Below are 10,162 nucleotides of genomic sequence, written 5' to 3' on the forward strand. Positions count from 1 at the left end.
ACGCGTAGGGTAAACCTATGGTAGAGCCGCGGACAAAATTGTAGTTTCTTTTTGCAGTTATTTTGAGATTCTTTAAGTTTTCGATTTAAGTTAATTCCGAGTCTGGCACAATCTGGTGACTGTTTCCAACACTTCAGGCTTGCACAAAAAATGAGGGTTGACCGAGTTTCACGAGAATCGTTGTTTTCGCAGACACCGACCCCCTAACTTGTGTGTGCCACGCGAGCGGCAACCAACTTTCCTGAAGGGGAGAAAGGTGTCAAGATGATGAGTTTCCGCTGACCCTTAAAATGAAATTCACACCGCTAAGTATTTAGCAGCTGCTGCGAGAGTGAGAGAGAAGAAGTTAAAGAGAGAAAAAGAAAAGTCGTCCCCCGCTCGCCGCCTGCCAAGAAGTGTGAGCCAGGCAGCAAGAAGCACTTCTCAAACTGCGTTTTAGCGCGCGCGTGCAAATTTAAATTGGGCTTCATTATTTTTAAATATATGTACGCGCGCCCGGCACTCAGTTGTGTGTGTGTATATACGCAGGGAATAAAAAACGCGGCGCGCGCGAGCAGAAGGGCGAGTCGTAGCAGCAGCAGCAGCAAAAGAAGAAAAAAGACAAGTTGCTGCCGGCGTGGACCGTCCGTTGGTTCTTCTTGGCACCGATGGACGGTCGGTCCACGTGCCCACAGCAGTGCAGTCCGCCCCTCCCTGCTTGCCTGCCCGCGAATAATAAATAATCGCACCTAGCCAGGAGCCAGCACACAAAGTAGGGAAAACAGAGGCGGCAGGGTGTCCGACGCGCAATTTTACGATCCCGTACGATTGACCCTTGATTTCTGGCGCTTAGATTTGTGATATTGCTTTCTCGTATATTTTTCTCAAATGCTTTTACTGTATCTTTATTTAAACTAACTTGGTCTCAGATTAGCTGAACGTCTACAGTTCCGTAAATTTTCCCGCCCAGAAGCTCAACAGAAAAAGCTAAAGTCGATGAGGTTGAGCGGCATTCTCGTTCAATTTTTCCGTTTTCGCAGCTTGAAATGAGATAAATTTCTTCTGATGTTGACCAGCTTGATATACCAACATTGACATTATTTCCTTTTATAGTTAAAAGATAAATTGTAGAAGGTCTCGATTTCGATGCCTACCAATAATTGCTTTATGTTATGCATAACAAACGAGGAGCTTAAGAGCTCCGGACCTTTTATTGGTACCGATTATCTTTCTCACTGTACAAATGTATTGCGATGTCAATTTTTATCATTTTAGAAAGAGTTGAATGATTTAAAACGGGAGTTTGAGAGCAAAAGATAATTAATTTAAAATACATTCTAAATCACGATGAGCATCAAGTGACATAGACTAAGTGAGGCTGAGTGGATCTATAAATATCACCTTACCGATGAAATACCCAAAAGGAGATAAATTACAGCGGCTTACTCTACTATTTACCACAATATAATAATATGTTAATTACCTAATTAGCGTAATTTCATTTCCAATTTGAAGGTGCATGCCTCATTTACTACGAGTCAATCGATTTTAAGAACTCCCTTTCAATATAATTGTTTTTATTTAACGAGTCTCCAATTAAGACTGTATTACGCGTCACGAAATTTTCAAGACATCCCTCAAAGTTAACGATTGTGTTCCATGCGCATTAACTGCGATCGTCGCACCAACAACATTCAAACGAACGACGTCGCACCCACTTCATTCAATACCATGCAGGGGGAAAATGTGCTGAAAAACTGAAGAAAAGTGCGATTAATGCCAGCCAGCAGAGGTTGGCTGGCCGGTCGCTCTTCTCGCGTGCGGTCTGTGTGTGTGTGTGTGTGTGTGTGTGTGTGTGTGTGTGTGTGTGTGTGTGTGTGTGTGTGTGTGTGTGTGTGTGCGAGTGCGTCGGTCGCGAATTTAGCATCCATCGCGCCTCCCCAGCGGCGGCGGCGGTGGCAACGGCGTGGCGTAATTACCGCGGGGTGTCTTGAGGGGGGCGGCGGGGGCGGCAGCGGCGGCGGCGGAGGAGCACGGGCGGCCGGCGGCGGGCCGGGGGGTTGATATACTGCACCGCCGCACAGCCTGCAACCTACGTCACGCCACAGTGAGTGAAGCAGCAGCCAGAGCGGCCTGACCTCCGCCGTATGTTGCGCTTCGCAGCTAATCAATAGCAAAAATGTCATAGCACTCTCGCTGGCCGGCGGGCCGACCGACCAAACGAACGACCTCGCCCCCGTCCCAACCGCCGCCCCCGCGTGCATCAACCCTTGCCGTTGATGATAATTATGCAGGCCAGTTTCGCAATGTTCGCCTATCACAACCAGTCTTTTGTTTTGACTTCCGACAACATCAAAATGATTTTATTCTTTCACTTTCTCTTGTTCTTTGAGTATATTGTCGCCTATTTTGTACCCGAATATAAGGAGCAAATTTGTTTATTATTATAGGCCAGCAGAGCCTCTTGATAAAAAGGTCATTTTGGCTCTAACTTACACATTCCTACAGGTAGCATTCATGAGATGTGGTGTTAAGCATATATATTTAATAGTTAAATTAGTAATTTAATTTATTAATGACTAAATTTATTTACAAAATGCTTTTTTTAAATGGGATGATAACTATTTCCTTCGTAGCTTATGTGGATGGTATGTATCAGAAGTTTGTGGTATTAAATTGAGCAAACATATAGCTAGAAAAAAAGAGACGAACGACTAAAATCTCCTGAGTGTACCTGTGTTTTATGGCTTCTGTGCGTGTGCGAAGGCCTTCTTTTCGCTGTCGTAATTTTGTGCAAAATGAAAGAGAGCATTTCAAATTCCACTTCCTCCAGATTTTTAAATATCGTGTGCAGTTAAAAAATATTAAAAATATGGAAATATGTTTGCTGCTTGCATTTTGCACTCGTAATATTGTGAGAAACAAAATTCGCCCTCTATTTCCAAGGACGCAAAACACGCGAGCACACGTTTAACCCAAAACAGTGCTGTTTTAATGGCCAGTGGCACTAAATAGATTTTTGTCTGGCGAAACGCACGCGAATGTTACAGTCAGCTGATTATTGGAGGTAAAAACTTTAAAGCACACACCTCGCTAAAGCTGAAATATAAATCAATCGATAACGGATTTGATCGTGTTAAAAGATGGTTTTAGAGATTTCAGCTTTTTTCATTCTGGTGACAAAAATAGTTACAGGACAATTTATCGGTAGCTGTATCACAAACAGAAATAACGTGTCGTCGGTTAGAAAATTATTGGAAAAAGAGGTGAAGATGCTGTAATAGGTGGATTCCTAATATGCAACGGTTAAGAGAATTTTCAAATTTATCTTGAATAAGAAAACTATTGTGTAACTAGTCTGCGCGCAAAGCTATAAAATTAGCAAGTTAAGAAGTTATTACGTGAGAGAGTTTGCGTGTCATTATAAAGATTGCACACACATTTTCGCACCACACGCCGTCGAAAATCATAAAGCGGATATTCACTCGGCAAACTTACCTGCAAACCAATATCGCGCGCGTTGTCCATGAATGGAGAACGTGATCAATAAACTCTTGAATAAAATTTGCCATTTGCATAACACTTCTTTTTGCGCGAATATACAAGCAAGCATACATACATTCGACTGCTGCTGTTGTGTTTATTGGATTCGACGCAGCTAGAGCGTGCGGAATCACATGTCATTGCTACGGCGCGAGCGTCAAACCTTTGCACAATGGAGCAGAAGCAGCAGCAGCGATAGAAAAATAAACAACCGACGCACGACGAGTGCAGGTTATGCATATTTGACTGGCAAGGGGTGTATAACCATTTATCGATCCTTAATTGGCACTAAGGTGAACGTGCCAAAAAGAAGATTGTGCAAGATGTTTCGCTGCAAATCAGTGCATGATCTTATTTGAATGGATCGTTGCTTGTGGTTGACCTTGTGTGACGTTTGACGTATGTGAGCAACAGATCATCATAAAGTGTTATTTTACCATCTTTTAGATTTAATTTAAACTGTTTTTAATTGATTTAAATGAGCGAATTAAAACGATTTAATTAACAAGTTTTATTTACTTCTTTCCCTTTCAATATATTAGCATTATTTGCAAAGCAGCCAAACCTTAAAGGATGCAAATCAAGCATTGTTTGAATTATGTGATGCAGGGTGCTTAGGCAACCTGCTTTGAATACAATTTAAATCACAAATCAGACCATGCCGTTTAATTACTGTTAAAATAACCTGTGCAAAATCAAACACGCTTTGCTGTCACAGTCAGACTATCGACGATAAGTATATATATCGTGATAGGGGGAGTAAAAAACTGATTTTTTTTAAATCTGCCACCTAGCAAGGTGCAATCCTGAGAACAGCACTATGCTCCTAGAATTTATTTTATTTTTATATCATATTTGCATCAAGATTTTCAAATTAAGATTCAACACTTTGATTTTACTTAAAATTTAATCACATAAAAATGCAGTGCTTCCCCTTTTCTACTCAACAGCAGAGCATTGAAATTTTCGAGTATTCCAGTCCAATGTTGTTGACCTTGGTCTACCGTCGCTGCTATTGACCAAGAGACCAAAAATGTGCTCGTGCCATGAATTGTGACGCCGACGGTTGCAATTTACACGCGTAATTGCCGATTTATCACAGCCGTGCGTATTCTGTGCGATTTCGCGCGAATGGGATTTGTTTATTCAGCGAATCGTGCTGGCTTCGAAAACACGAGAAACATGGCACACAAGGGCGGCTCGGCTCGTTCGTGCGAACGACGACTGCTGCTGCTGCACCGACCGACCAACGTCGAGAAAAACGCAAGAAGAAGCAGAAGACGGCGCGAAAAAGATCGATTTTCTGCAAAATCCGCGCGCGAAAATGGCGGCTCGTCGCGTATTTATAGCCGGTTAATTATCTGCAAATGCGTGTGCGAGTGCGAATGCGTCTGAAAAGGCTTTTGTTCGCGGTGGCAGCGGCAGCAGCAGCGGAGCCAAGGTGATTGTCAGCGCCGCTTGCATACGAGAGCAGGAGAGGAGAAACACGATAGGCGAATCGGCCGGCGAGCAAAAGAAAGAAACAAGTAAAACAGCGGCAAACTAACGCCGTGTGTGCAGCCGGGCTGCATCCGAAACGAGCGAATTTACATTTCGCCTGGCTGGCTCGCCTCAAGGAGGCCCTAGACACTGACTTTCTCTATTCAATGTCACAGGATAGGTTTTCGCAGACGGCCGCCAGCCGCGGCAAAATTTGTTCCTCCTTCCATTCCGACTCCAGACGACTGAGTTTCGAAATTCTCGCAGACAAAACATAGACTCTCACTTTCTTTGCCGCCATGCACCGGCGCTGCCGGCCAGATCAATGTGGGTGAATAAGGCATGTTTGGGGTGGATCAATGTAAACAAGAGGTGGGGCACTTGCAGCGAGTAAAATGTGCGCCGCGATATCAAAGCGGGTTTTACTTTCAATTTCAATCGTGAAGGCATTTCAATGTGCTTGGCGATGGAAGCAACAGCAAAACTTTATTTCGATCGCGATTTGAAAAAGATCATATTATAACTAATGAGTCCACTTTAGGTCTTTGGTGTCATCCACATCAATACCCCAGAATTAAATTGAAATTAGATTTGACTCATAGCTTGAGTTTTAAATTTGCACCTATCGATCTAATAGATCGCAGATGCAAATAACGCTGTTCTTAAGAATTAGATTGAAAAAAAAATAAATTCTGTTCTCCAAGCACATTTTATCTAATCTAAATGCTACAACAAAGTCAATAAATGTTTCCATGAAACCCTACTTTAAAAAGCAGGAAACGGCCAGTTTATCATTTACTGATAAAATTTTACCAATCTGTAAGCTTATTTAAATTAGCAATCAAAGCGTATAGCATTTGTAACTTGTTTGAAGAATCAAACATAAAAAGAACTGCAACAATTGCAGAGTATGGCAAATTTTGTCAAAATCAAAATGTTGGCCGCACGATTTGCAGGAAGACTTTGCTGGCACCGCGCGTGTTGCCGGAAACGAATGGAGCATGTGTGTTGCATTAAATCAGCAGCACTAAATGCGAGCCCAAGTACACAGCAACCCAACCAACCGACTGACTGTAAAATATACACACACACGCCGGCTCTCCGAGTAGCGAAAATTTAAAGGCTTCGAAATTCGCGCGAGGGATAAAAACGTCCCCCGCTTGGCATGCCGGCAGAATCAAAATAAACACGTGAAAGGCCGCAAAAATAAGAAGCACAAAAAATAATACTCTACGGTGCAGAGGAAATAATTGGTGTGGTTGCAGTCAAAACGTGCCCAAGAACCGACTTGCGAACAATTTGCAATTTGTTTCTCTATTTGAAATTTTTTTTTAAATTACTTTTTCGAACGAAAAAGAGTATTTTTTCAAATTGGCAACCGGAATAACGGTTTAATTACAAACCTAGCGACTGTCCGGCAAAAGACAACACCCTCGAGCCCAACCCAAGGCGCGTGACACCCCTCACGAGGTTGTTGGTGGTATGAGTGGCCGCGAAAAACAACAATGACCTACCGGTAGTTGACGGACTCAAACGGGCAGCGTGGCCATCGGCAGTGCAGTGTCCGAGAGGCGGCGGGCGCAAAATGGACCCTGAGAGATGCGAGTCGCTAATCACGGCCGACGTTAGGCAGCTCTCGGCAGCAGCAGCAGAAGCAGCAGCAGTGGGCTCCCCCTCCCCTCGGGCCGCGCGCGCGAGTGCACTCCGAGTGCGCTCCGGCCACCCCTGCCTGCACGCCCCCCACCCCCGGCCGCCCTGCCTGCACTTGCTGACGATCAATGTCAACTGCTGCTGCTGACTTTCCCTCTCGACCAACCCTTGTGCTTTCACCCAATCGCCGGCCGACGCATTTTGCCCGGTTTCGGCTCCGCGCACGTGCCGACCGCCCCGATCGGCATGCGTTTATTTTTGGGGGTCGACCGGTTTTTTTGCCGTCCCCGCCGCGCTGTCCCGCGCCGTCGGCCCGATTTGCCCAATTCATATTCGCGGTGAATAGATGTTGTCGGCCTACCTGCGTGCGTCGGCCGCCGAGTCGGAGTTGCAGTCAAGGCTGTCGCCGTCGGTTCAAGGTGAAGCAATGCTCGTATGCAACTTCCATCTTGACACGACTCTCGCCTGCTGCCCTCCCTGCTCCCCCCACTCGCAGCAGCCGTCGCCGCCGCCGCGAATTCTTTTCTATAATGCAATTTATTTCGCGCATATTCGCGTGCGCCCCGAGGCCGATTCGGCCGCCGACCGGCCGCGTCGGCGCGTGTCACCCTTTCCCCGGTGTAAACTTACCTCTGTCTCGGCGAATCCGTTCGGCCGGAGGCAGCAGTTCACCGACTAATTCCGAGATTTGCACTACTCGTTCATAGAGAAGAAATTTATTGTTAGTTGCAAGGCCGGAAACACTGCGGCCTGTTGGTATGAAAATTTTCGCACATATTCGCCAACACGCACCCTCGCGAATTTCACGCTCGGCGGGGTGTCCTGCTTAAAATTGAGCACGACTTGGTCTCTTTTTCGGTCCAACTGCCAATTAAAACAAAAAGACCAATTTGCAAAAAATTGACCTAGTTTGCAAAATTTTCGGTGCGAAATTCGGCGAGCAAATTTCTCATAGCCGCACCAGCACACAGGCTGCGTGAATTCGCAGTGCGCCTTCAAGGTCGCGCCACTGCCCGCCCACCCTGTGCATGCCAGTGCCAGACTTTTGGCGCCACCAATTTTCGTTTGTGAGAAGTTGACCCGCCGGTTATTTTAACCAGTTTGAACCACTAAACCGGTTTTTGACAAATTTTCTTTCACCCAATGCGCAATGATTTTCCTTTTTGCTAAAATTTAAAATAAACTGGTGAGAAACAACTCAAAATTATGTTTTCAGTTAAAATTTCATTTTCAAGCTTCCTTAAATTAAAATGACTGAAATGGTTTTTTTGTTAAATAAGCTCTTTAATATTTGCTAATGATCACGTAATGCAATGCTAAATCGTATAATACTTACATATTCAATATTTGATCAAATTTTGTTTTCTCTCCTGCTGGAAAATAAAAATGTTTTGATAATACAAAGAAATAACTGTTTCGTTAATTGTAACCGGTTCGTACTGCTAGTTCGTACTGTCTCTCCGTTACGCCCCCTTTTCGACCACCATCGCCATATTGGCTGATCGTCGAGCAGAAAAATTTCGGGTTCGGCGTAAATAGAAGCACCAAAATGATGAACATCGTCTCGAAATCGGGCACCTTGGCGCCCTACCTTAAGACCAGCACCCAGGTGGTAGCCTCTGGCCTCAAGGCAGCCGCCCCGGCGGCCACGGTCGGCCAGTCAATTGTGGTGCCGAGTTCCGTCGCTCCGAAAACCAGCTACTCTTTGGCCAAAAGTCTGCCCACGGGAGCAGCCACCTCCTCAGGCGCCCTGAGCAGTAGGTTTTCTTTAGCTTTGTAGATTTCAATGAGTCCGAAACATATATTTATGTATAAAACTTGATGCTCAGAGTCATGTTCATAAAACTTGACCTCTATAAAACTGCTGAACCGGACCATCTGTGACCGCTCAGCTGTTACACCAAAAGATTACATTGTTGGCTTCAGCAAAATTTAATTGACTCTTTTCGTTCCAGGCAACATTCAGGTTCGATTCGCCCACACGGACATTCAGGTGCCGGATTTTTCTGCATACAGGCGCAAGGACACCCTTAGCCCTTCATCGAAGAATGACGAAAGTGCTGATAGCCGAAAAGCATTCTCGTACTTTGTTGTCGGAGGTTTGAGGCGCATTAGCTATTTTAAAAATATGTACGTTAAACATCAACATCCATTCTTTAGGTACTTCGATGGCCGCTGCTTACAGTGCTAAGGCTGTAGTCAGTCAGTTCATTTCCAGCATGAGTGCGTCTGCTGATGTATTGGCCTTGGCCAAAATTGAAATTAAACTGTCCGACATCCCAGAAGGAAAGAGTGTCACTTTCAAGTGGAGAGGAAAGCCTCTGTTCATTCGCCACAGGTATGATTTTGATGGAAACAGTCAAACCAAACGGGGCTTGAAATTGAATCTTTGGATAGGACTCCTGAAGAAATCAGCAAAGAGCAGAGCGTTCCTGTTAACACCCTCCGTGACCCTCAGCATGACAGCGAAAGAGCCGCAAAGCCAGAGTGGCTCATCGTGCTTGGAGTTTGCACCCACTTGGGATGCGTGCCCATTGCTAATGCTGGTAAGATGAGATAGTAGAAGTAACTTAAGAATTATTTTACAATTTAAATGGAAAGGAACAAGGAACCTTTATTTTTAACTCTTTGTTTCCAGTTGAAATTTATAACTTTAACGTTAGTGTGTAGTAAAATACTTGTCTTTACATATAAATAATTTCTGCTTTGTAGTGAAATAGAAAAGTGAATCAATTTTAAACCATAAACCTTTGACCTCAAACCTTCATTGGGATGTGCCAAATATTAAAATTTTAATTGCCGAGCATAATAAATGAGGATGCTATAGGGGCAATGAGATGTTATTAAATTAACCTTATTCCAGGTGACTTTGGCGGTTACTACTGCCCTTGCCACGGTTCCCACTATGACGCATCTGGTCGCATCCGCAAGGGTCCTGCCCCTCTTAACCTCGAAGTTCCCCCCTACGAGTTCGTCGACGAAAATCTCCTAGTGGTTGGCTAAGCGACATGGTTGCATGTGACTTCCTTCCAACCTCACGTAATAGCTATTTCTCGACAACTGTTGAACCAACACGCTGATTCTCTGTTCCCTAAAGTATTTAGGAGAGGCAGTAGCTAAATTTGGAGACCACAGATATGCTGAAAAAATGAAATGTTGTTAAGTTGTACAAATAAAAAAATTAAAAACTAAGTTGTACTAGGTTTTTTAAGAGTCACTAGAGCTTCTTGGAATTACCTTCGGATTTATTGAGTCGCAGATGATACATTAGTCAATGCATCACACTAATATATTTACATTTCAATCGTGGTTAGTTGACTTTATTTTCAGTTTTTCTTACAGTTTCATTTTAAGAAAGAAAATGAAGTTAGATTTTTATAGATTATTTAAAATAATAAAAAAATGAATCATTTAGAGTTTGTTTTTTGAATAATTTTAAGCATTTGTTGTCCTGCGAGTCATAAGGAGGAACTGGGAGGTATTTGCCGTGTGTGGTTGAACAGTACTTTGA

At 44.0% G+C, this 10,162-nt stretch overlaps 2 protein-coding genes across 5 annotated transcripts in view; one reads left to right on the plus strand and one right to left on the minus strand.

The window, feature by feature from the left end:
- The window catches only part of chinmo (Chronologically inappropriate morphogenesis), a 46,068-nt gene extending 38,507 nt beyond the window's left edge, over positions 1 to 7,561 (minus strand). Inside the window, exon 1 of one of the 3 annotated variants that reach the window (XM_065497527.1) lies at positions 7,282 to 7,561. The gene's annotated coding sequence lies outside the window, so the exon portion shown is untranslated. Of the gene's footprint in view, positions 1 to 6,515; positions 6,681 to 7,012; positions 7,173 to 7,281 lie in introns of those variants that run through there. The other 2 variants (XM_065497529.1, XM_065497528.1) reach the window with 2 other exon arrangements.
- Positions 7,562 to 8,107: 546 nt separating this feature from the next.
- On the plus strand, positions 8,108 to 9,843 carry RFeSP (Rieske iron-sulfur protein). 2 transcript variants are annotated; one of them, XM_065497531.1, is made up of 6 exons: positions 8,108 to 8,408; positions 8,607 to 8,750; positions 8,812 to 8,989; positions 9,049 to 9,197; positions 9,515 to 9,690; positions 9,749 to 9,843. In XM_065497531.1, exons 1-5 carry the CDS (start codon positions 8,201 to 8,203, stop codon positions 9,652 to 9,654), a joined length of 819 nt encoding a protein of 272 aa, XP_065353603.1. In that variant the 5' UTR covers positions 8,108 to 8,200; the 3' UTR covers positions 9,655 to 9,690; positions 9,749 to 9,843. The 2 variants fall into 2 exon arrangements, with proteins under 2 accessions (XP_065353603.1, XP_065353602.1); XM_065497530.1 differs by having other exon boundaries at positions 9,515 to 9,843.
- The last annotated feature ends 319 nt before the right edge of the window (positions 9,844 to 10,162 follow it).

The sequence above is a fragment of the Cloeon dipterum genome, chromosome 1, assembly GCF_949628265.1.
Source record: "Cloeon dipterum chromosome 1, ieCloDipt1.1, whole genome shotgun sequence".
Lineage (NCBI taxonomy): Eukaryota > Metazoa > Arthropoda > Insecta > Ephemeroptera > Baetidae > Cloeon > Cloeon dipterum.

What these genes read in the sequence shown, in the direction of transcription:
- RFeSP (XM_065497530.1), top strand. Translation starts at nt 8,201, where the DNA reads ATGATGAACATCGTCTCGAAATCGGGCACCTTGGCGCCCTACCTTAAG. An exon ending in CCTCTGTTCATTCGCCACAG is followed by an intron (nt 8,990 to 9,048) that starts GTATGATTTTGA and finishes ATCTTTGGATAG; the next exon opens with GACTCCTGAAGAAATCAGCA. An exon ending in CGTGCCCATTGCTAATGCTG is followed by an intron (nt 9,198 to 9,514) that starts GTAAGATGAGAT and finishes ACCTTATTCCAG; the next exon opens with GTGACTTTGGCGGTTACTAC.